The following is a 26,309-nucleotide window of genomic DNA, read 5'->3' on the forward strand; positions in this document are numbered from 1 at the left end:
ATTTGTCTTCTAATTCTGAAATATTATCGCTCCAGATTGACAAATACCCATTATTGTATTGGAATATTTACCTTATCGGGCTAATCTTCTGACCAAAATACTTATACCTTCTTAGCATTTACTCATACTAGTAAAGGTAAAATCTCTGTTCAGCTGTGAGACCCACAGAGCTCAATTGTCATTACCGTTTCAACATCTGTTCAGCTGCTCAATGAGCTCAATTGTGCTTACTGTAGCCACCTCTGTTTGGCTGCTGGACCCTCTGCACCCAACTGTCAGTATCCTGGACTTCGTCATGTCAGAGCTACAGAAACTGCCTATTCCATTAACCCCTGCCAGGGGGCGGTAAAGTATCCTTCACCTATTCCAGTGCCCTGCACCATGTGGATCAATTGTTCCTTTTCACTCTTTCATTACCTACCCCAGCTAATACACAATCATTCACATATCTCACATCTATCAATCATGCACCTACACAGTGATGGGCAAAAGTTTTGAGAATTACACAAATATTTCTTATAAAGTCTGCTGCCTCAGTTTTTATGATGGCAATTTGCATATACTCCAGAATGTCATGAAGAGTGATCAGATGAATTGCAATTAATTTCAAAGTCCCTCTTTGCAATGACAATGAACTTTATCCCAAAAACAACATTTCCACTGCATTTCAGCCCTGCCACAAAAGGACCAGCTGATATCAGGTCAGTTATTCTCTCATTAACACAAGTGAAAGTATTGACAAGGACAAGGCTGGAGATCTCTCTGTCATGTTGATTGAGTTAGAATAACAAACTGAAAGCTTTAAAAGGAGGGTGGTGCTTGAAATCATTGTTCTTTATCTGTTAACCATGGCTATCTGCAAGGAAACATGTGCAGTCATCATTGCTTTGCACAAACAGGGATTCACAGACAAGGATATTGCAGCTAGTAAGATTGCACCTAAATCATCAATTTATCGGATCATTAAGAACTTTAAGGAGAGGTTCAATAGTTCTGAAGGAGGCTTCAGGGCGCCAAAGAATGTACAGCAAGCGTCAGTACAGTCTCCTAAAGTTGATTCAGCTGCGGGATTGGAGCACCATGGAAATTTTGGGTCCATGGCCAGAAAACTCCTCAGACCTTAATCCCATTGAGAACTTATGGTCAATCTTCAAGAGGCGGGTGGATAAAAAAAAACTCACAAGTTCTGACAAACTCAATTGATTAGGCAAGAATGGGTGGCCATCAGTCAGTATGTAGCCCAGGAGTTGATTGACACCATGCAAATATTGACTCTGCATAAACTTAATGTAATTGTCAATAAAAGCCGTTGACAATTATGAAATTCTTGTAATCTGACAAAAAGGTCTAAAAACACTGAAGCAGCAAACTTTGTGAAAAACAATTCCTATGTCATTCTCAAATCTTTTGGCCACGACTGTACTCAATTTACACTCTCCCTTATCACCACACTTTTCTCCAAACTCCTCTTCTTTCTCTACCATCCTATTTCTTCCTCCCCTATTATGATTTTCCCTTAACTACTTCCCTTCTCAATAGTTTGCGCACATAAACTATTTCTTCTCCTGCATCCGCCACTCACCAGTCTATATAAATAGACATAAACCTCACATCCACAAATCCTCCTCACATGTCCTCTTCCTCACCCTGTTCCTTCTCATGTCTGCTGGTGACATCTCACCTAACCCAAACCTTTTCATCCACCCTGTACTTGCAATCCGACCAACCTTATCCACATATCACCACTACTCTCTCTTCCCTTCTCCTGTGCACTATGGAATGCCAGATCTGCTTGTAACAAACTTGCATCCATTCATGTGCATTTCTAAATCCCTCAACCTACTGCCCATTACAGAAACTTGGCTAACCTCCTCTGACACTACATCCCCTACAGCTCTCTACTATGGGAGACTCTGGGGCACTCTCCTTCAGCCATACTCCCAGACCCAAAAACAAACAAGGTGGTGTAGTAGGCATTCTACTTTCCCCAAGTTGCACCTTCCAAGTCATACCCTCTGAACCCTCACTGTCATTCATCCTTTGAAGTCCACACTATCCATCTATTTCATCCTCTTCCCGTTCGTGTGGCTGTCATTTATCGATCCCCAGGTCCAGTTTCCCAATTTCTTCACAACTTTACAGCCTGGCTCTTTTATTTCCTATCCTTTGACCTGCCTACTCTAATAATAGGCTATTTCAACATTCCGATTAATAATCCCACTGTCTCTTCTACCTTTAACTTCTTTCACTTACATCCTCCTTCAGTGTCTCCCAGTGGACCTCATCTCCTACCCACTGTGATGGACACTCCCTTGACCTTGTCTCCTCCCGCTACTGCTCCAACCACAGCCTCCTTTCCTTCAGCCTCACCTTACCCTCCCCCCCTGCACCTAAATTCACAGGTGCATAACGACACCTAAGTACTCTTAAATCAATCCACAAGTCTGCATTGTCCTGCCCTAATCAGGCCATCTCTTTCTATAACAAAACACTCAATTTATGTATGCAGTAGCTCCAGATACCACATACATTCTCTGACAATCCAAACCACAACCATGGCACACCAAACAGACCTGCTACCTGCAAAAGTGTTTCAGCACTGCAGAGTGCCACTTGAGGAAATGTTGTTCCTATCCCGATTTCCTCCACTATAAATTCAACATACATTCATCTTACAGCACTACCCTTTCAATGCCAAACAAACATTCTTCAAATCTCTAATATCCAGTCTTCTAACCCACATCGCCTCTTTGCCACCTTCAATTCACTTATCTGCCCACCTGCACCTCCTCTCCTTTCCTCCCTCACAGCTCATGATTTTGCCACCTATTTCAAAGACAAAATCGACACCATTCGACAAGATATTTTCTCATGCCAAATTCCACACACTCTCCCCACCTTGACCTACATTCCCCAATCCACCCTTGATTCATTTTATTTAGTAACTGAAGATGAAGTCACTACACTCATCTCATCATATCACCCTACAACCTGTCCCCTTGACTCTATTCCTGTAACAACCTGCCTCGTGGACTTTTGGACTCTATTATTTGTATTGCTATTTTGTGTTCCAGCAGTACCTCTTTTCACCAGAGGTGCTGCTATTGTGCATTATTCTTGTGCTTAAGGAGTTAACCTGTATGTTCACTAATTATCTCATGCACCTGGGTGTGTCTCATTCCCCTTATATATACACCTGTTCCTCCCAGCAGTCATTGCTGGTTATTGTTGTCCCATCCTGTGTTGTCCTTTCCTGTTGTCCAATCCTGATGTAATTTCCTGTTGTCCTTACCTGATTGTTTCTGGACATTCATGCTACTTTCTGCATCAGCTGGAACCTGGTATTTATCACTGCTCCTTATTACCTGTTGTTAATACCTCTCTGCAAATAAACACAGAGTGTTTTCACCTATCCATGACTCCTAGCTGTACTTCTGTTTGAGATCCGTGACAATTCCCTCTCAACTTCTCCGCTCCCTCTCCTCCACTGCATGCCCACCTCTAGCTCACCTCTTCAACCTGTCTCTCTCCACTGGCACATTTCCATTTTCCTTTAAACATGCGCTCATTTCACCAGTTCCAAAGAAACCATGGGGCAAATGTATCAAGGTGCGATTTTGCCAATCCAGCGATTTTCTCGGGAGAATTGAAACTTGATGTATGAACCTGAAATTTCATGTAAAATCGCCAGAGATGTGTTTCTGTCAAAACCGCTATTTCCCAAATCGATAGAGATCAAAGTCCTGACTGTTTGCCACTATAGTTATACAAATATTAAATGTATGAAGCTGCGATTAAGCAAACTCTCCTGAGTTTGCTTTAAAAAATCGCTAGATACAACACGCTACATCCTAGCAGTGTGATTAGTAAACACATCACTGTTACACTGTCTGCCTACAGAGCCGCAGGTCACCGCAGCTGTGAAAAGTTTAAAAACAAATAAAAGTTTTGTAAAAAATTGTGTGGTGTCACCCCGCCTGGCCACTTTTAACCCTAGTGCTGCCAGCCTACTGCTGGTTGCATGAAAATCTGGGAAAAATTTGCGTGGGATCCTCTCGATTTTCACATAACCAGCACTAGGCAAACCAGCCTGTGGTGGGTGGCACTATAGCAGAGGGACATGCGGCAGGGGTCCCCATGCTATAATGACAGCCAACCCCAGGCTGTTCAGCGCTGGGCTGGATTCCCTAGGGAGTGGGGTCCACCGTAAAAAAACTAGCGGTCCCCCCTCTAGGGACACCCAGCCCAGTGTTGAAAGCACTAGGGCTCTTCCTACCCCCGTGGGCTGTGGGTAGTAGGGTAATAACGGCAAAAATTATGTAAAAAAACAAACAGACGCCATTTTGTTTTGTGGAACTACAAGTCCCAGCCATGCCAGGGTACCATAAATAGTCTTGGCATGCTGATGCTTGTATAACTACAAGCACCAGCATACCCATGGCAGCCAGGGCATGCTGGCACTTGGAGAACCACAAGTGCCAACATGCCCTGACACCCATGGCTGGCTGAGACATGTAGTACCACAAAACAAAATGTTTACAAAACCACAAAACCCTGTTTACAACCACACACTTACAACCACAATAAAAATAATAAAACCCCAATAAATACACTAAACATCCTCATTCATACCACATACATTTATTAAAAATAATAAACCCCAAAATACTTACCAATCTGATTTCTTCCTCTTTTGTCAGCAGCTTTTAATCCCAAAATGCTTGAACCATGTCACAAACAATTTGTAATTCCAAAGTCCCTGCTTGTAAAGTCCAAAATAATTTGTCTATTTATAGTATAATGGATTTTACCACACTGTCATGGGAAAACCCTTATACTATAAATAGACCTTGCGCCTGTGCTAAATTCATTGCATATCGGAGCTTGTACACTGTACAAGCTGTTCCTGCGTCGTGTGCACTCTTTTTTTTTTTTTTTTTTTTTTAACCAAGCATGGGACCCCTCCTGGGCTGAAGAAAAGAAAACTGCAAGCAACAAGGGAGCCTTTTTGGCCAAGAAGAACAGAAGATATTTACAAACAGGGTCATTAAATTCAATCTATCCTACGGTCCTCAAGTAATCGATTTTCTGGATGCGACTGTGGGACATTAATTCTGGATGCGAATTGTGGACATTAATCTATTAAAAAAAAAGAATGATAAAAAAATGCCCTGCTACATGCTAAGAGGTCCTGGCAGTTATGGGTCAATGTTTTCTTGACTGGGATTATAATAAAACAAAAGTTGAACATGCTATTGTTTGGTTTGGAAAACTCAAGAGGGGAAATGCATTAGTTACCCAAGGTACTGAATGCTGCTACAGGTGATTCAGAGTGAATACATTTCTGTAGTAGCTACCTAGTTACTATATGTCAAAGTGATTGTCCCCCAGCACTGACATCTTATTGTAACAGATCCAATTTTGGCTAAAACTATCAATTCTTCTCCACACATTGTCAATAAATTTAACTGTACCCATGCCTGGGCTCAGGTAATCTGTATACCCTGTCCCCTCCCCACCACCTGTCAGCGCTTTTGACTATATGTAGGTAAGACCACATGTAAGCTGAAAGGACATTTAGCCCAACATAGGGCTACTTTCAATAAAGTGCACACTTCACTGTTTGTCAATTCTGTGTTTTGCAAGTTGCTTCAGTTATTGCTGCAGATACATTTATTATTATTGTCATTACTACAAAAACATTGGTTATTACAGACACTCCTAGTTTATTATAGTGTATAATATATATTTTCCATACTTTTTAACTTTGGGTATCAATGATTATAGTTATATGTGCTTGTTTTTAAGAATGCCACTGTCAGACACATGAGCTGATAGATATTTAATTGTTCATGTGTTTCTGCATTTTGCTACCTTTACCATTACTGATACATTTACTACTACGGATTCACTTTCACTTTTGGGGCATTGCATTAGCTCTCTGAATTGATAGATGTGTGGTTACTTCGTTGATCCAGAAGGGGAAGACTTTGGCGTGAGTTTGGTGAGGTTAACATATATTGCAATATGTGGAAACAAACATTCCCTGTTTCTATTACAGAGTACAGTTTAAAGAAGTTAAAGCATTAAATCTGTATTTAGTGAGTGCAGAGCATCAATGTTTTTTGTTCATACAATGTGCGCAAACCCCTCTTGCACCCCACTTTGTACATAGTGGGCCTGATTCCTTAAGGAAAGTAAAGCAAAAATTGAGTAAATTTTCTCCTGGACAAAACCATGTTACAATGCAAGGTGTGTAAATTCGTTTATTCTTTTGCACATAATTTAAATACTGGTTATTTTTTTCATATAGCACACAAATGCTGCTTGATAGCTTGATTTGTATGCTGAAATTTAAAGCTGATCTAGGACATGCCCTATTCAACTATAAATCTGTCCCCACATTTTAAATTTACCTCCCCCTTCAATGCAACATGGTTTTGCCAAGGTGAAAAGTTACAAATTTTTTTGCTTTACTTTCCTTAAGGAATCAGGCCCGGTGAGTGCAGATGAAGAATGTCAACATGACAGAATAGGCGGATCAACAGGACATGCGTTGGTCTAAATGCTGCATTCTCAGTATCTTTTTTCTCTGCAGGAGGGAGCGACTGATGACCAATAAATCTGGAAGACTTTTTATATCTATATTATATCTATCTGACTATGCACTATTAACTGTTTTCAAGATTCATCAATATCCCCTCCTCCTTAGGTTTTCCATCTTTTCTTTTCACAGATAAAAGTATTTATTTATTCTGTGGTACTGAGCATGTGGGTCCCTGTAGAGTAGGAATGAGGGAGAGGTAAGTTGCCTCTTCACTGATTCACTGTGGCCTATCTGTCCTCATAGATAATCCCATTCAAAGATGTTGTTAATTATCCACGAGAAAACCTCTCTCAACGAAAAGTTAAAGTTTCTGCTACTTCAAATAGAGAGCATTGTTGCATCCCCCATAGAGATCTATAGGGATGGTGATACACAGTGAAAATAGGGTTACTGCTGGTGTTGGCCCCTTTGATATATAGGGCAAAAAAGTCCTTTTCTCCACTTGTTAGCTAGGATTATTCATTGTATACAAAACAGTGTTCAGAAAAAGCATTGCAAAGCTATTAAAACAAAAAGTACATTGAAACCAGCATTTACCAATCAATAGACTAAAATGTTTACCAGAGTATTTAAATGTGAGGTTAAAATTACATGAAATGTCTCAATATCACTATAAAATTAATGGATGGCCATTAAATATTTGTCTTCTAATTCTGAAATATTATCGCTCCAGATTGACAAATACCCATTATTGTATTGGAATATTTACCTTATCGGGCTAATCTTCTGACCAAAATACTTATACCTTCTTAGCATTTACTCATACTAGTAAAGGTAAAAAGCCAAATCAATCAAGCTCTTCAGTTTGAATTTACAAAACAATAGATTACCAAGAACACATTCACATTTGTAACCGCTAATTTTCATGTTTGCCTATCATTTATTCTTTGGCAAAACTAAATAAAATACCCATTTATTCAACGGGAGAACTTAATCGAAGGGGTCATTACTTCAACAAATTTCTGAGTATGACAGAAGACACTCTTGATTCCATGTGGAATGGATTGCTTATTAGATACAATGGTCATGCAGTCTTTGTATACTAATCATACATTTACATGATGGTCTTAATACAACAAAGCAATTATTTCTAGAATTATTTACTGATTTAGATCGATTTAATAATTTTGTTGTTGGAGTTGTGTTTTAGAATAAATCAATTTAAGTTTGAGAATTCATATGACTAACGATAGACGGCAATGAGATATTCAGTCTCACCATTGCTATATCAGCAAATTTCTTATTTGGCATTGAGATGTGACATAATTTAATGAGTTTCAAACATCTTAATGTTTGACAGTTAGATGTATTACACTAAGGAGTCTATTCATCATTGGTGGTCAGTTTTCAGTAGTATCTGATGTTCTGTATTGCCACTTAACGCAAACTTACAACATGTAGTTTTGCTACAATTTATCATGCCTCTCATGCCATACGAGTCTCGGCAAGGCATAGATCTCCAGATACATGCACTTTTGAAATCGCATGCAGGTCTGCTGTGCTTTACTACTCAAGATACTGCACAATATGTCCAAAGTCTATGTGAATTTCACATTTGCAAAAGAACGAACAATATATATATATATATATATATATATATATATATATATATATATATATATAATGTCACCAGTCAATAATAAAGGCTGTTAATATCCAATGGACATAAAATAAATTTTTACAGTTGCACCTGATTGCAAACACAGGTTATAGCATGCATATGAGACTGTCATCACTAGTGATCAGGACTTTGACTAGCCCTGTAAATGGAGCAAGAGATACGACAGAAAAACAAGTAACTATGAGATGCCCAGAGCTTGATTTGGACGTAGCTGCATGCGCTTGAGTTTGGCATGCCCTTTCTGAACATTGATAACAGCAAAACGCCCCTTTACCACCTCAATCACTCCCCGAAATCGTAGGCTGAAGTAAGTGTCCTTCAAAGACGGAGTGGATAGGGCTGCATATACTTCCATATGTACCAGATCTGGGCAGGCAAGTGATTTTGCGTACGGTATGCTCAAAAGCAATATCTGCAGGCACAGACTGCGGGTCAGGGCCGGATTAACAATGAGTCGGAGAGGGCTGCGGCCCCAGGCCTTTCCACAGAAATAGGCCCAAGCCATTTCTGAAGAGCTTAGTGACTTCAAGCGTGGTACTATGTTAGGATGCCACTTTTGCAATAAGACGGTCCGTGAAATTTCCTCCCTGCTGGATATTCCACGGTCAATTATTAGAAAGTGGAAGTGTTTAGGAACACAGCAACTCAGCCGTGAAGCGAAATACCATGTAAAATCATAGAGCGGGATCAACAACTGCTAAGGCACATGGTGCGTAAAAGTGGCCAATGCTCTGCTAATTCCATAGCTGAAGATTTCCGAACTTCCACTAGCATTAATCTAAGCATAAAAACTGTGCGGCAGGAGCTCAATGGAATGGGTTTCCATGGCCGAGCAGCTGCATGCAGGCCTCACATCACCAAAACCAATGCCAAGCATCGGATGGAGGGGTATAAAGCACACCGACACTGGACTCTGAAGCAATGGAAATGTGTTCTGTGGAGTTACGAATCACACTTCTCTGTTTGGCAGCCAGATGGGTGAGTCTGGGTTTGGTGGATGACGGGAGAACGTTACCTGCTGATTGCATCATGCCAACTGTAAAGTTTGGTGGAGGAGGGATAATGGTATGGGGCTGTTTTTCAGGGTTTGAGCTAGGCCCCTTATCCCCAGTGAAGGGCAATCTTAATGCTTCAGCATACCAAGTCATTTTGGAAAACACTATGCTTATAAACTTTGTGGCAACAGTTTGGGGAAGGCCCTTTTCTATTCCAACATAACGGTGCCACAGTACACAAAGCAAGGACTATAAAGACATAGTTTGATTAGTTTGGTGTGGAAGAACTTGACTGGCCCGCACAGAGCCCTGACCTCAACCCCATCGGACACCTTTGTGGTGAACGAGAATGGAAATAGCGAGCCAGGCTTTCTTGTCCAACAACAGTGCCTGACCTCATAAATGCGCTACAGAATGAATGGGTACAAATTCCTACAGAAACACTCCAACATCTTGTGGACAGCCTTCCAAGAAGAGTGGAACCAGTTATCGCTGCAAAAGGAGTAGTTGGTATATATATGTATTTTAATGTGTAATGGTCAAGCGTCAAAATACTTTTTTCCATATAGGGCCCGAGTCATTAAGGAAAGTAAAGCAAAAAAAGGAGTAAATGTTCTCCGGGACAAACCATGTTACAATGCAAGGGGTGCAAATTAGTTTATTATTTTGCACGTAAGTTAAATACTGCCTGTTTTTTAATTCAGCACACAAATACTTGATAACTTTTTTTGTAGACTGAAATTTAAAGTTGATCTACGACATGCCCTACCTCAAATATAAATCTGTCTCCACATTTTAAATTTACCTCCCCTCCAATGCAACATGGTTTTCCCAGGTACAAAGTTACTCCTTTTTTATGCTGTACTCTCCTTAATGACTCAGGCTCATTGTGGCCATGTCTTTATGGCATATAAATCTCTGAACAACGGCATTTTTATTCTATTTTTTGCATTTTCTTTACGTATTTTTAAGCTTTCTGGATAATTTTTTTTGAGTGCTACGAAGCACATTTGACTACCTTCTGGCCAGAAAGAAAGTTACTAAACCCCAAGAATTGACGACAGTTGGATATATTTTATCTTTATTCACTACTGTGTTAAATAGCGTAGACATTTTTTTCTGCACACATATCTTGAATAGGTCGTTTACTTTGGAAATACTATAATAGTGAAAAATGAAATCACGACACTATGAAATATAAAACAATTTAAACAACTTATTCTAAATAATTGCTGACTAGGAAATTAGTAGACAATGACTGCATACAACAGCCTGTGTAAAACTGTCAATCTGGCTGCACAACAGTGTCTTGTAGCACTTACCTGTGTTGGTGCGATATGAGCTGGTATGTGCTGGTAGTAATGGATCTCCCTGGCTTTGGCTTAGGCTTCTCATTGGTGGCTTCTGATAAACTCTGTCTTCATAAATGGGTTCTATGTGATGTTCTGGTGACTGTAATGCCCTTAATTCTGGGCCTATGTGGCTGTGCTGACTAGTGTAAGATGCTCTAGATCCCGCTGGAAAAAAAAAGGTAGACATACTCAAAACTATAGCACCAGAGTTATTACCACCGCACTAGGTAGTCACAATCTCGTTTATATTGTAACATCAGTTTAATAAGCCAATATTATTTAATAATATTATTTAATTATTTTGTTTAGTGCACCCTAAACATGCAATATACATTAAAGACCAAAGAGCAAGAGAAAAGAGAAACATGTAATATTGGGTCACTTTTATTCATACATCATCATCTATTTATATAGCGCCAATATATTCCGTAGCACTTTACAATTGGGGACAAACAAAGTTAACAGACAAAGAGGTGAGAAGGCCCTGCTCGCAAGCTTACAATTTATGGGACAATGGGAGTTTGACACATGAGGTTAAGTCTACATTTTGCATTTCGGCCCAGCCAGACTGCAAAGGTAAAAGTGACTCATAAGCTAAATGATCCTGTCACACAACAATGTTGGTCAGGGGGTAGTTGTCTTGTGTGAAGTTGTGTAATGGGTAGTAATAGGGTAATTTAGTGAGGTTACGAGGGTGGTTGAGGAATATTATAAGCTTGTCTGAAGAAGTGGGTTTTCAGAGAGTGCTTGAAAATTTGTAGACCAGAGGAGAGTCTTATTGTGCGAGGGAGAGAATTCCATAGAGTGGGTGCTGCCCGAAAAAAGTCCTGTAACCGGGAATGGGAGGATGTAATGAGTGTGGATGAGAGATGCTGTAAGGAATTACCTTTACATTTGCACCTCCGACCACTAGAGGTCTCTGTATTTGCAAACTTGCCCTTAGATTTGCCCTTATCCAAGATGGCCAGTTTGGAATCAAAGATAAACCCTCTTGGATCCTGTTTCCTGTTTGGGCCTATAAATGGCACTTCCTGGTTCAGACATATGCTTGAGTATTCTGCTTGCTCAGCTCCTGCTACTCTACCTTGCATCTGTGACTACCCGCTTGTGTACCAACCCGGCAAACGTATGACTACCTGATTGTGTACCGTCCCGGCTAACGTCTGACTACTCTCTGGATCTCTACTCGGCTATTGGGCTTCAGGTAATACCACCAGTATCGTTACAGATGCATATCTAGTGCAGAACGGAGTTGGCGAGTTGGGATATATTTTGAGACAAGAGAGGAGATGTATGTTGGTGCAGCTTTGTTGATGGTCTTGTATGTTAGTAAAAGTATTTTATATTGGATTCTGTAGAAAACAGGAAACCAGTGTAGAGACATACAGAGTGATTTAACAGAGGAATAACGATTTACAAGGAAAATCAATCTTGCTGCAGCGTGCAAAATAGATTGTAGGGGTTTGGGTCTGTTTTGGGGAAGACAAGTAAGTAGGGAATTGCAATAGTCAATTCGGGAGATGATAAGTGCATGAATTAAGGTTTTTGCAGTGTCTTGCGTGAGATATGTGCGATTTCTGGAAATGTTTTTTAGAGTATGTAACATGATTTAGATCAGGGGTGTCCAACCTTTTAGCCTCCCTGGGCCACATTGGAAGACGACGAGTTGGTTTGGGCCGCACATAAGATACACTAACAATAACGATAGCTGATCATCCAAAAAACCATAGAAAACATAGTTAACATATATATATATATATATATATATATATATATATATATATATATATATATATATATATATATATATGAGAAAAAAAGATATATATATATATATATATATCACTTTTTTTTCAAATCCCCCTATACTTACCTTTCAATCGCTCTGTTCAAAAAATCCTCTCTAGTTATTATACTATAATCACTTTTTGTATTGTTTCGATGCAATATCAATAAAGTGCATTTAAGCCAGGCATTGTATATCAGGGTGCCCTGACCAGGCCTGCGGTACCTGACATATACATCACTGTGACCCCAAATTGTGACCTGTTTTGCTAATTACACCACTATGTTAGTTAAGGGATAACAACTTATAATGGGCCAAAGAGAATAATATATAATGCCCCATTAGTATTACAAGTAGAAGTATGTAGCAGGGAGGAGGAGACAAGGCTGGGAGCCGAAGTACCAGCTGACTTGACCGCGTGACCGCAAGGTAAGTATTTTCTTTTCTATTTTTTTGCAGGATTTTTTTTTCCATTAAGAGCGCTGCCCCCTTGCCACAACCAAAACTCCTTCTGGGCCACATTTACAGGCGTGCTGGGCCACATGCGGCCCGCGGGCCACGGGTTGGACAATCCTGATTTAGATATAGATTCAATATGGAGAACAAATGATAGGTGTGAGTCAAGGATTACACCTAGGCAGCGAGCTTGTGGGGTGGGATTTATGGTCATATCAACAGAGATAGAAATGTCAGGTATGCTCTTGTTGGTGGGTGGGAATATTAGTAACTCTGTTTTAGAAAGATTAAGTTTGAGTTGGCTAGAGGACATCCAAGATGAAATGGCAGAAAGACAGTCAGTTACACGGGACAACACAGATGTCGAGAGATAAGGAGGATAGATAAATTTGGGTATCATCCGCATAGAGATGATACTGAAATCCAAAGGAACTTATTAGATTTCCAAGAGAAGCGGTTTAGATATAGAACAGCAAAGGACCTAGCACTGAGGCTTGCGGTACTCCAACCGATAAAGGAAGCAGAGCAGAGGTGGCCCCAGAGAAATTAACAGTGAAAGAGCAATTAGAAAGGTAGGATGAGAACCAGGATAGAACAGTGTCTTGAAGACCTAGGGATTACAGCGTACATCAATTAAAACTAAACACTTTAAAATAAGAGAAAAAAGAAATCCCTATAATTTCCTGAGTATCACCAGTTGCAAAATAATTAAAAACCTTATTATGTGATTGTGAAGTTGTGTAATAAAATTGTATTTAAAATGGTAGCAAATCCACCATGCTTCGCTATGTTTATTGAATCAATAAATCATTAATACTGTTAACTGGTGCTATAAACCAATGTATGTTAATTAATGCAATAAACTTATTTGTGCAAGGGGTCAACCTGACTGTTTTATTAGTTGCCCATACCTGACCATCAAACAATTATTTAATAATATCTGTAAATTATTAAATAGTTTCATAATATATTGATCAATAAAAGAGGATTTTAATAATACCCCTTTGATACACTATACTTTGAGCTTAGGTAATTTTAAATTGATATTAATAAATTGTTTAGTTTTAATTTATGTACAAATAAGAGTCACACAGTGTCCCAATTTTACATGTTTTTCTTGCTCTTTGGTCTTTAATACTTAACTATGTAAAGATGACTGCTGCAAATGTGCAAAGAATTACAGTAGTAGGGCAATGGCTGTGACTAGGGCTGTGCAAGAGGGGGAAAAGCGCCCAGAGTGCACAGCTGAAAAGGGGAGCTCAAGGAAATGAATATTTAAGGCTAATTCAGTTTTCTTTCTTGCTCCAGGAAAGATAAGAAGAAAAACTAGAAGCATTTAAGCTATTAGTGCACATTTTTTCTGTATTTCTCTTTGGAACTGCAAACTAAGATTTGTTGCTGGATTACTAATATGAGGATTCTTGTATATATTTTGTTGAGTGAACACAAATACTGGAGGTTTGGAAAAACTATCCCAGAGTTGTTGAATCTTGGTTCCAAATAAGAGAACTACAATGCCTAATATTTACACTTTTTTGTGGAATTTTAAAGGAAAGTGCTCATTACTTTCATTTTATCATCACCAATCCTTCAATTGTTTGACCAACACATTAGAAGTATATACAACCATTTGACACCACAACCTTCCAGCAAGTTTGATATAGACCTTACATTACTACACTGTGCTGTTGCGGAACCTGTTCCTTAAGATTATAAAGCTCGGCCTATGATTTACTGCTTGTTTCCATTCTTCTCTTCACATCTTGAGACTACTGTGTGACATGCAAACTTGTCCAGACACAATCACTGGCTCCTACAAGATCAGCACACTCATATCACTGAATTAAATGGTGCTGCTATAGACAATGCAATGATTTATTGTCAGGTTGTTCAAAACCTGTCCTCTTTAAAATGGTACAAATGGATGAATGGGAGGTGGAAAAAGATTACTGAAATGCCCAGATTTTAGTCAAATGCACCTTAAAAACTAAAGTTAATAGGGAACATGCATGGCACATGCCAGAGAAGAGGTAATGTTTCTTTTCAATTAATATTTAATACCCATGTATGCAAGGGGGTATATTTTCTTAACAAAGTAAAAATGAACCCTCTAAAAACAGATTGCTCTTTGGTGCTTTGCTTTAGAATTAAAATCATTTTCAACATAGATGCAAATGCCAAACTAATCTTAGTCTTCAAAATTTAGATGGTGATTTTTCAAGCGACACACTTTATGCACATTAATTAGCATCCTTTTTGCTGCTTCTCACAGAGATAAGCAGGGACGGACTGGCCATCTGGCACTTCTGGCAAATGCCAGAAGGGCCGATGGTCAGATGGGCCGGTTCGAGCAGCCAGTGCACGACGGTCAGTGCACCGACACTTCCTGGTCACATGTGTCGCGCGCAGCGCCGGCACATGTGATCAGCATAGTTGGCAATTCCGCGGAATTTGGCTTCTTTTCTTTCAATTTGCGGGGTTTTTTGGGCGGTCTCTCTCAGCGGATTGTGTGATCTGTCACCTCTAACTTCAGTAGCTGCCAGAGACAAAGTGACAGGTATGCCTGGCTGGGAGGATTCGGTGCAGGAGATGGTGCAGACTCCGCTTCTCTCCGGTAACTCTTCCTCCGCGTGTGAGGTGACTTTCCCACATAGTTGTGTTCGGCAGTGACAGGGATACCGGAGCCGCTAGCAGCTGAAAGCATCATCGGGCCTGTGACCAAAAGGTATGTGAGGACTTGTAGTTCTCTAACAGCCAGAGAACAAAATAATTAAAGTACCTCTGCTGTAGTAGGATTCCTGCAGAATGTAGTGGGCATTGGGTTTGCTGAATATGCAGGGATTTGTAGTTCCACAGTAGCTGAGAACTCACAGATTGTGCACCAGTACAGTAGTGGAATCCTAACAGACTGTTTACAGTAATTGTGAGGCTTGCTGTGTATTGTGGGACTTATAGTTCCACAGCATAATGGTAGGCTGGAAACCTGGCTGTAGCTGGATTCTTGCAGAATGAGTGTTTCAGGTAAGCCATTTTCTGACCTTGAAGATACTATAATATAATGTATTTATCTCTGACCATTTTATAAAATTTACTGAAAACCATCTTTTTTTATTGACAGTTTGTGGTACCAATATATATATATATATATATATATATATATATATATATATATATATATATATATCTATATATATATATAGATATATAAAAATAGAGAGACAATCAACACCTAGAAAACACTGCCGGATTAGAATAGGGTAAATATAGGGTTCTGCGTAAAGACTCTTTTGCAGCATATATGAGGGCAAGCTTGCACCACCTGCTGTAATATCACACCACATTATTGAATATTGTTTGTTTGGCAGAATGGAGCCCAGGATCCCTGTATATGTTTGAGATGGGAAATACAGGACACCGTATGATACAAAGTTTAATCAGTCCCTGGGGCCAATTCAATTCGGCCGTGTTATTCTAGAAATAACGTGGCGGCCTGCGTACTATTGCCGTTGCTACGGTAAAAGAAAGTGTGCAGGATTACCATTAGTACGGTAATTTTAATGCTGATTTTTGCTCAGGGCCGCGAGCAAAAAGGCAGGTTGAAATGACCGTATTAAAATACAATTAGCGTCACGTTATTCCTACTCTAATGTGGCCAAATTGAATGTGTACCTGTGTATATGTTTGCTTATTCAGTTTTCCTGCAGGCAGTGTAAGCTCCTATTTCCAGTCACACGTGCGCACTTCAGTATAAACTCTGGGCTTTTGGGGAGCTTTTTAGGATTGGTTTGGTCTTGTTTTTCCACTTAGCAGTTGCTTGTTTTTCATTTCGGAGTTGGCAACCCTGGTGATCAGTACAGGTCCTGGAAGGCAGCTGACGAAGAGCGGGCAGGAGACAGAAGCTGAGGGGGGGTTGGAGAAGAGAAAAGGTACCACACAAAAAATGGGGGGGGATGGGGGGGCAGGAAGAGAATAGTGCCACATAAAAAACAAGGGCGGGGGGGGGGGGGAGAAGAGAAAAGGCGCCACACAAAAATTGGAATAATATGATTTGGGCCACTACTGTGTGGCATAAATTCAACTGGGGGCACTATTGTGGCATAATATGATTTAGGGACACTATTGTGGCATAATATCAACTGGGGGCACTATTGTGGCATAATAACTGGGGGCACTATTGTGGCATAATATAATTTAGGCGCACTACTGTGTGGTAAAATATTATTTTGGGGCACTACTGTGTGGCATAATATGATTTTGGGGCACTACTGTGTGTCATAATATCAATTGGGGGCATGTACTCAGGCATGAGGGATGGAGGAGAATGTTAATATAATGTGGGAAGTAGGCTATTAATTTAATGGTGAAGTTTAGGTGGGGGCTAATTATTTAATTAGTGTTATTTTATTTGTGGGGTGAGGTGGGTTAATTTTATATTAGGGCCTAGCAATTTAAGATGGGGTGATTGGACCTTTAATTTAATGCTGGGGTGGGTTGGGGGCTATTAATTGAAAGTGGGGCTGTTTGGGAAAAAAAATGTGAATATGAATTATTTAATGGCAGTGATGGTTGCGGGAAATAGGTATATTTATTAAACGTAAATGCTATTTCATTTATTGCTGGGGTTGTTTGGAGGGAGTGAAATAGGTTTATTTATCAGCTGCAGCAGCAGCAGCTATTTATATTAAATGTGAATACTAGTATTTTAATGTTGGGGCTGGAGGGAGGCCTAATTATAAAACATGGGTTGTATTGATTAAACACCAGGGCTGGTTGGAGTTTTCTAAATTACATGTACCCATTTTTTTTTTTCAAATAGGTCCCCAACATTCCAGTATCCAGAAAAGCAGCAACTGAACTAAAGACACCAGGAGCCACAGGTGGTGAAAATAACAAGACAGGTAGGAGAGAGCAGGACAGTCTGCCAACTGTCCTGAATCTGTGGGGAAGTCCCGAGTTTTGGTGACTGTCTCGTTTTGTGAGATGTGGTCCGAATACAAGGACAGTTGGGAGGTATGTCCCACTTCACACTGTACTGCTTGTGAAGGCAGAGCTGTGTGCAACTAACAGTAGTGCACACAGTATTGCCTGTGTATTTGTCTAACATTTGTCTAAAATGATAGCCAAGTTACATAATAGGGGCTCCTGGTCTTAAATACCCCAGCCCCCCCAAGCGTTAATCCAGCTCTGGTTAGCAGGCGGGAGCGAACAGCTGCTCCAAGTCTCTGGATAGGACACAGCCTGCAGAGCAAGCCGAGGAGCTCTAAGTCTCACAAGATTTGGTAATCTTGTGAGACTAAGAGCTTCGCTGCTCACTCTACAGGAAGTTCCCACTCTGATGGATGTCAGCAGCACCAAAAGCATAGACAAGTACAGTGAGCTGGTGGTGTCATAATGGGCCTCGGGGGATGGTGTAAATGTAATGTTTTATTCTAATGTATGTATCATTGCCCCATGTTGGCCACACACACAACACAATGTGGTCACGCCTTTTTTGGTGCCGCCGCGCAGGCCCACCTCGGTTTCTTTCCTTCTGGAACTGAGGTGGGCCTGTGGACTTTAAATGCCAGGGCTGATTTTTAGTCCCAGTCCGGCCCTGGAGATAAGAGATGCTTTTTATTTGTTATGTATCATTTTGCTCATGCCAAGACAGCAGATCTAGTTTGTTTTCCCCAGGTTTTCCCGAAGAGCCATGTTATTAAGACAGAATTCTCTTTACCCTAGAATATAAGCTCTCGTGGAAAGGTCCTCTTTACCTATTGTCCCACGTCTGTCTACTGTCTGACTCCCTCGTACATCCCGTCACGTCTTTTGCTGTACTCATTTTGTGTGAGTCCCCATAGCATTACTCACACTCATCTGTGCTACTTATATGAATTACCTCATCTATTTGTTACTTGCTTCTGTATCCAGTGCTACAGAATCTGTGGTGCTTTATAAATAAATAAATAAATAAGAAATACGCACAGTTTGGCTATAGTCATCCGTATAAGTAAGCCAGGGGAATTCATGTAAGACATAACCAGATGGATGGGACATAAATTGTGCCTGGGTGACCAACCCACCTCGCACATAGCGAGAGGTACTTCCATGGAGTTCAGGTGGGAAGTTAATGTTGTATCTATCAAGCCACCAGGGAGGTCTGCTAGTAAGTACTTTATAGTCACTCTACTGTATCCAAGAGTGTTGGTAGGTAGCTATGGAAGTTGGTCAAGGTGCTGCTGGTTTATACTGCAGTTATTAGACAATATTGCCATATCTTGTGCATAGGCATATCCTGGCTGTTGAAAGTTTGACTGGAGTCTGGAAGTGGAGGAAGGAGAGGAGGAGCTGCAGCCAGACAGGGGGAGGAATCTGAAAAGACCACTCTATGCTATGGAGTGGGTGTCTCCAAAATAATGTTCACCATAAATTAGATGTACAAATCTCTAAACTACTCTTCCAGATGTGCATCACAGTTGCGATCATCACTTCTCCAGCAAAGTCTTAATCATAACAGTTGCAATAATACAATGACAGTCACATAGCCTGTGCTTCTGTGTACAGTTGTTCCACAGCATGTCTGGTCATAACTCCTCATTCATGCAAACAAGCACCCAGTGTACTGGAGCACAGACATTCTTGCATGACATCCTCTCACATAGGAACTCTTTCCTACTAGTATCTCCCAATATCCAGGGCATTGCCTCCATAAAGAATACTCTCTTTGTAGATATGGAGCTCAAAGCTGTTGGTGGCTCTCCCCCTCTCTCTTCATACACTGTCCTCTCGTGGCAGCCACTAAAGGCCTACTAGATTTCACGGATCCCGTGTATTGGAGATCAGGATCAGGACCCTTGGGTTAGCTGGCTTGGTAGATGAAAAATGTAAACTGGGAGCCATTAGGAAGCTCCTGCTCATCTGGGCCTTACCCAGAAGAGTGGCATGGCTTCTGTGGGTACTGGCTGTCTAAGACACGGAACTCAGAACTGGGGGTAAATGTATCAAGCTGAGAGTTTTCCGGCGGGTTTGAAAAACCAATCAGATTCTACCTATCATTTATTTTGTGCATTCTACAAAATGAAAGCTAGAATCTGATTGGTTGCTATAGGCAACATCTCCACTTTTCAAACCCGCCGGACAACTCTTAGCTTTATACATTTACCCCCTGGTGTCTGAACCAGAGAATTTAGGACTGGAACCTGCAGCAGCAACTGCAATACTGGAAATGGTCATGGGACAGGGAACAGGGAAGTAAGAGTTGATATGAACCACGGGAGACTCCGAACTGGCACCCAGGGAAGCAACCAACAGGAGACTGAAGCCACAGTGAAGAAAGTGAGATGGATGCAGATGGAGAATTCTGTGGACAGGACCAGAGGCACTTGATAATGCTCATAGGAGATATTTCACCTAAAGGATAAGAATTGTTCTGGCAATGTGCAACCAACAGCTTCTGGTTCAATTAGTCTGCTCTGTGCACTCATAGGCTGGCTAAATCATGTGAACAGAGTTGCTGGAGACTGGATTGTCAGAATGGATCATATGAGGCAATCCAAGATGGCCATGCCCCTGAAGCAGAATAGCAGGGAGTGTTTTTTTACAGATAGTGGCACAGTACTCAGGAGTGCGATAGGTGGCCGGAAGGGGCATGGATGACTGTGAGCTGGACCAGGTAAGTGGGCTAAGATCCCAATGTGTGACACCCCTTCTGCTTGTGTTACTCTTTACCCTATGTTATTCAATTAGCCCACTTGCCTATGCCATGGACCCACTTCCCAAATGTGTTGGGGGAGCCCAGGACCTGCACCTCTCCTATCTTGGGTCCCTAGAATGATGGCACTCCACGCCTAGATGGGGGAAATCAGAGGTTTTACAGACTCCGGTACCCAAGTGACAGGGCTATTCCCATCGCTGGTGCTCTCACCGCATGCTACTAATCCTCTGCAATAATGGTGATGCAGCTGTTCACTTCACTGTCACTCAATTGCCTTCCTGGGTGTGATTTAACACTGATGGGCATTACAATTGGAATTTCCACTATGCTTAACTAATCTCCATTGCGCACAAATTCACATACCTGATACCAAAGAGGATATTGCAATAGTAACATGGCAGACTAAATTTTGTACATATAGAGCATAATGCAAAAAGTACAGTCAAGCCATGTTTCTAGTAACATGCCAGGAACAGAATAACAGAACAAAAAAATCAGACACAATACAATAAGAGTGTGGTTTGCTATCAATTAAAAAAACAAATGTATAAAAGGGCATTGTCTCACCTAGGTCTGAATTATCCACTAGGTGACCTAGGCCTCCAAATAAGCCTGATGGGCCATCTGGCCTTCTGGGTATCCTAACCCTTTTTTATTTTTTTATTGGGGCCCTGGTTCAGTAGGAAGGGGGGCATAGGTGTCTCCTAAGTCTACCACTGGTGCTGCAGTCGCTATATTTTAGGTTATACTTTACAATACAGTACATAGCCCATGAACGGGAATGTGCTGCACCCTCCCAGGACTCAGCATACGTTCCTCTGACATCCTAGAACACTGCGCACACACACAGTGAGTTAATATTTGGTTCTGGTTCTGGTGCGCAGATTGCCTATATTTCATTAGCCTTACTAGAACCTCTTCAGTCAAAGGGGCAGATGCAATTAAGCTCAAAGTTTTCTTGCATGATGAAACTCCATGGAAAGCTAGAGCACTAAAACATTGCTTAGTTTTACTTGCAATTCATAGAGCTGCGAGCAAAAATAAATAAATAAAACATACTGTAACACTGTAATATCATGAATTGCGTGCAGTAGCACATCATGTGAGGCTCTTTATTGAATCTGTCCCAAAGTGTCTACTGAAGGCTTATATATTACCACCTAGAATAACTGGACTTATTTTCTTTGTCAGGTTTTCTTAATCATTTGTTTTAGCATGTTTTTAACATGTGTAATTTTCTACACATTTTTATTTGTGGTGACTATGGCATTGCTATACATGGGGACAGTAACTGGCACCTGTGACTGTGCATAGAACTATCATTAGAAGTTAACCCCTGACTGGATGGGGGGGGGGGCAAACCAGTGTCTTATCTGGGGCCTAGTGGGGTCTTACTCTGGCTCTTGCCTCACCAAACTGTTTAAGGAAGGTCAATGCAGCACAGCCTATACACTAGAATGGGGAAACTAGGTGAGCCCAAATTGAAAGGGTGATCACTTTCTGGGAGGGAGCAATTTACTAACCTTAACCATTAGCAGATTAGAAGAATGGCAACATACAGATTTAGCCGTCCTGGCCAGGAACAACAATTTGTGTGACATAGAGGCTGATTTATCAAAAGGGTGAAAGCCCTACAATCAACGAATTAGAGAGGTTTCATAGACAGAGTTTTTTCATTTTTGCCTTATACATCAAAGTGTTACCATTGGCAAAAACTCATGCCTTTGCATAGGGAAGCCAGTTCAAGAATAAGGCAGTACTTGTGCTGCAATACCTGTTATGTTCATGCCAGTACTCAAGCACAAGATCAAACTATCTGGCTAGATATGCATTTATTTATATATATAAAAGGTTGTCCATTTTATTGAAATAGACACATTCTGCAGTGGCAGATTTCTATTTATGCAGCCATGCTTTGATATCCTATTGGGGGCAACACCAATGCTGGAAAGTGCCATCCCTGCCACTGATTAATTGAATTGTCTAGCACATATGAAATCCAAACTACCCAGGGCAGTATGCATAGAGGTAATGAGTGACTATGCTTCCTGGTCAGAAATACTAACAGAGGTACTGGGTGATATAATAGAGGTACTGGGTGATCCCGGGTCAGGAATGCTAACAGTACAGCTCCCTGTTCAAATATTGTTAGTTTACGGAAGAACAGTTGCAGGGTCGAACATATTTGCACTTGCATAGCTACCAGGAGAGCAGTGGTATCAGTTGCCCTGCTCTGTGTAGCTGTCACCTAGGTCCTTCTTCCCTCTGTGCTGTCTGTGATCAGCAGAGATATTAATGAGATGTGTGACTGTTGAAATTGCAAGGGATTAATTCTGCTCAAGGCCTTGGTAACTCTGATTTTTCCCTTCCCCCTGAGCAGGTGAAGTGCAGAAGAAACAAAGCAGCAGAGGAACAGGAGGCATATGGTTGTCTCTTTGTGTAAATAAAGACAGGGTAGGGTCTGGGATGGGGCCCTAGAGTCCTTAGGTGTCCTTCAACATTTTGCTCTGGGTCCCCAAGTTCTAGTTATGCCTCTGAATATTTGGTATTCTCTCCGAACAATCAAGCTTTAGTTAGTCTGTAACCTAGCCTTTGATGGGTCTTGTAGATAAGGAACAAGAGGGGGCTTAACAACTGGTGCCAGTACACTCTCCTGCAAACCTTGCCATTCTTTTTACGGAATTGATTTCTCTGAAAATAATTCCACTGGCATCAGCTTCTAAAATATTCCCAAACTAGAGGAAATCCTGTGAATTTCTGTGTGAATATTAATGTTAATGTAAAACACCCTCACTCCTTCCCTGCTATGTCATCTAAAGCACAATACACAACAGTGACAACTTTACAAAGAGAAGTAGACTTGAATCACACAGGCAATCTGCAATGACACTTATAGCAGGAGAAGGTAAACCTACCTATAATGTCAAAGTTGTTTTAAAGAGGTGTTATAAAATAATTAAAACTCTTCCCTCCCCAGTCAATGTTCGAAAATAGGGTCCATAATCAGAAATTACAAAGTGTAGTAGAAAATAACATGAAGCATATTTATGAGACACTGTACAGACTTAAAAACATTATATGGGCAGCACGGTGGCTAAGTGGTTAGCACTTCTGCCTCACAGCACTGGGGTCATGAGTTCAATTCCCGACCACGGACTTATCTGTGAGGATTTTGTATGTTCTCCCCGTGTTTGCGTGCGTTTCCTCCGGGTGATCCGGTTACCTCCCACACTCCAAAGACATACTGGTAGGTTAATTGGCTACTATCAAATTGACCCTAGTCTTTGTGTGTGTCTGTGTGTGTCTATGTGTGTGTGTGTTAGGGAATTTAGACTGTAAGCCCCAATGGGGCAGGGACTGATGTGAGTGAGTTCTCTGTACAGCGCTGCGGAATTAGTGTCGCTATATAAATAAATGGTGATGATGATGATGATAGCTTAGAACTAAGCAAATGTATTCTGTCCTGTTGTCATCACAGTCCACATATACCCAACCTATATATTCATATTAGAGATGGGCGGGCTCGGTTCCCAGAGAACCGAACCCACCCGAACTTTGCCTATCCGAGTAACGAGCCGAGCAGACTCGGTACTCTCCCGCCCGCTCGGATTCCAAATCGAGGCCGAACGTCATTGGATCTCGGGCTCAGTTTTCACGATCATTGCAATCCATAAATACCCACCTCCACAGCAATCCATCGCCATTTTTGACAGAGGGACAGAGCAGGGTGTAGTCACAGGCTGATTAGAGCAGGGACAGAGAATATACCTTATTCTTCATCCAATTCTGATTACAATTCTGATAACAATTGATAGAGAAGAGAGGAGGATAGAGGAGTATTTTTTTTCAATATTTGGCACTACAAGTGCTGTGGGGTGTCCCCCATTCTTTTGCATTAATATTTCTGGCTGTCAAAAGTCCTGTTTGTCAGCAGTATCTAAAACAATTTCGGGGGACGGGGGGACGGGGGCATAGATAGCCACCAAACTACTTTGGTCCATTTAGTTTTACTTTCTAATTCTACAGTCTATGCAGGCTGCTTTGTAATATACACCCAAAGACGATGGCTGCATTGCCAATAGGCTAAGATGAAGAGGAAGACAACCAGGTTTGTGTGCAGAATTAAGGACGGCCTACCAGGGATTAAACTGTTTTCTTCCTAATTTATTAGCTTTAGAATTACGTTACTTATCCAAGAAACAGGTGGAGCACTAAATTAGGTTATTTTATTGATTTTTAAACAAAATTGGAAAAAAAAACCAAACGAAACCAAAACCAAAACACGCAAGGGCGGTTTGCCAAAACCAAAACACGACGGTAATCCAGAGCCAAAACCAAAACACGGGGGTCAGTTAGCATCTCTAATTCATATGCACTTGGCAACTAGTGTTACCGCAAGTTCAAATGTTCATAAATTAATAAATATTAAAAAATCCCCCAGTGTGACAATTTACCTCACAATGAGAAACACATTTCCCTCTGGCCCCAAAATGTAAATTGGATAAAGTTCTTGGATCAGGAGCCCAAAATACATTTTCTTGTAAGAAAAGGATCCGATCAATTTTTAAATCCAATCAAATGTTTTTGCCATCACCAACTCATGTGATAAGAAATTAAATATTTTAACTACTCTTACAGTAAAGAATTCCTACCTATTCTGATGTGGAAACAGTCTTTCTAACATTCACAGATGTTAACCCCTTCTCCTCTGTATTGCCCTTGGTACAAAAACTTTGTCAGGCTCTAAAACATTTTCTATTGATCTTAAATATATTTCTACATTTTAATTAGGTCACCTTTAACTCATCTGCTTTTACCAAGGTAAATAAATAGTTTTTCTAATCTCTCTTTTAATTTAACTCTTCCATTCCTTTAATTAAAGAGTTGATCTGAACTAACTCTCGACTTTAGCAAATTAAAGCCAGTCAATGGTAGTGTGAACATGTATTGGCTGTTTTCAACAGGATTTTTTATTTGTTCTCACTTTTTAATCTCTCTTTGGAATGTTTCTGATTATGGTAGCAGAGTGACGGTTAGGCCTCTACTGCATGGGAAAAAGCACAGTTGGTGCTTGGACTATGTTAAGCTAGGTACACACTGGCACGATGATTACATGAAAAACCTCCAATCAGTCGACATCCAACCATTTGGTCAGATATCATGTGAGTGTGTATAGTGACACAATGATCTAAAGTCGTCCCAAAGTGTCGATCATCGTTTCATTTGGTTGGTCGTACTGTTTAATATTTTCCAACCAACCACGGACCGATCATGCACTCATGCTCACGATCTCCACAGAGTTTACAGAGTCGTGTTCTCTTCAGCCAATGCTAGCGATGAATGTCCCAGTGTATAAATGTAGAGAGTGCTGTAGAAGGAATATTTCATTTGTTCGTTCTGAGACAGAATGTTTCGTTTCAGAGTCACAGAAGCGAACGAAATTCGATAGGGCATGTGGATAGCTATAACAAGGCGGTTTTAATCAGTGTGACAATGGGACAATAATGAATGAATGAATAATGTGCTGTCATTCTCTGAAGACTAGAGGACCAGATGAAGAGCACAGATCGGAAGGTAAATCGTGTCAGTGTGTACGCATGAATCGTCAGACTGATCAGACCTTCATTCGTAGGTATAATCGATTGAGATACCACGTTGGTCAAAAAATTCTTCAGTGTGCACCTTGCCTTAGACACAGGACTTGATAATCACCATGTTTCAACAAGTGCAACCGTGACCTGTGCTGTCAACAGACAGTGGGCAATGAAAAGGATCCTTTCTTTTTGTAAAGTTGATGGG

General features: G+C 40.8%; 1 protein-coding gene across 7 annotated transcripts in view; it reads right to left on the reverse strand.

The window, feature by feature from the left end:
- Window positions 1-26,309, reverse strand: part of CTNND2 (catenin delta 2) — a 632,047-nt gene that overhangs the window by 356,005 nt on the left and 249,733 nt on the right. For 6 of the 7 annotated variants that reach the window (XM_075212716.1, XM_075212718.1, XM_075212715.1 and 3 more), the window contains exon 8: window positions 10,546-10,740. The exons of the other annotated variant lie outside the window; for it this stretch is intronic. In XM_075212716.1, coding sequence (XP_075068817.1) covers window positions 10,546-10,740 — 195 coding nt within the window. The remainder of the gene's footprint in view (window positions 1-10,545; window positions 10,741-26,309) is intronic. 7 annotated transcript variants of the gene reach the window in all.

This window comes from Mixophyes fleayi, chromosome 5, assembly GCF_038048845.1.
Source record: "Mixophyes fleayi isolate aMixFle1 chromosome 5, aMixFle1.hap1, whole genome shotgun sequence".
Lineage (NCBI taxonomy): Eukaryota > Metazoa > Chordata > Amphibia > Anura > Limnodynastidae > Mixophyes > Mixophyes fleayi.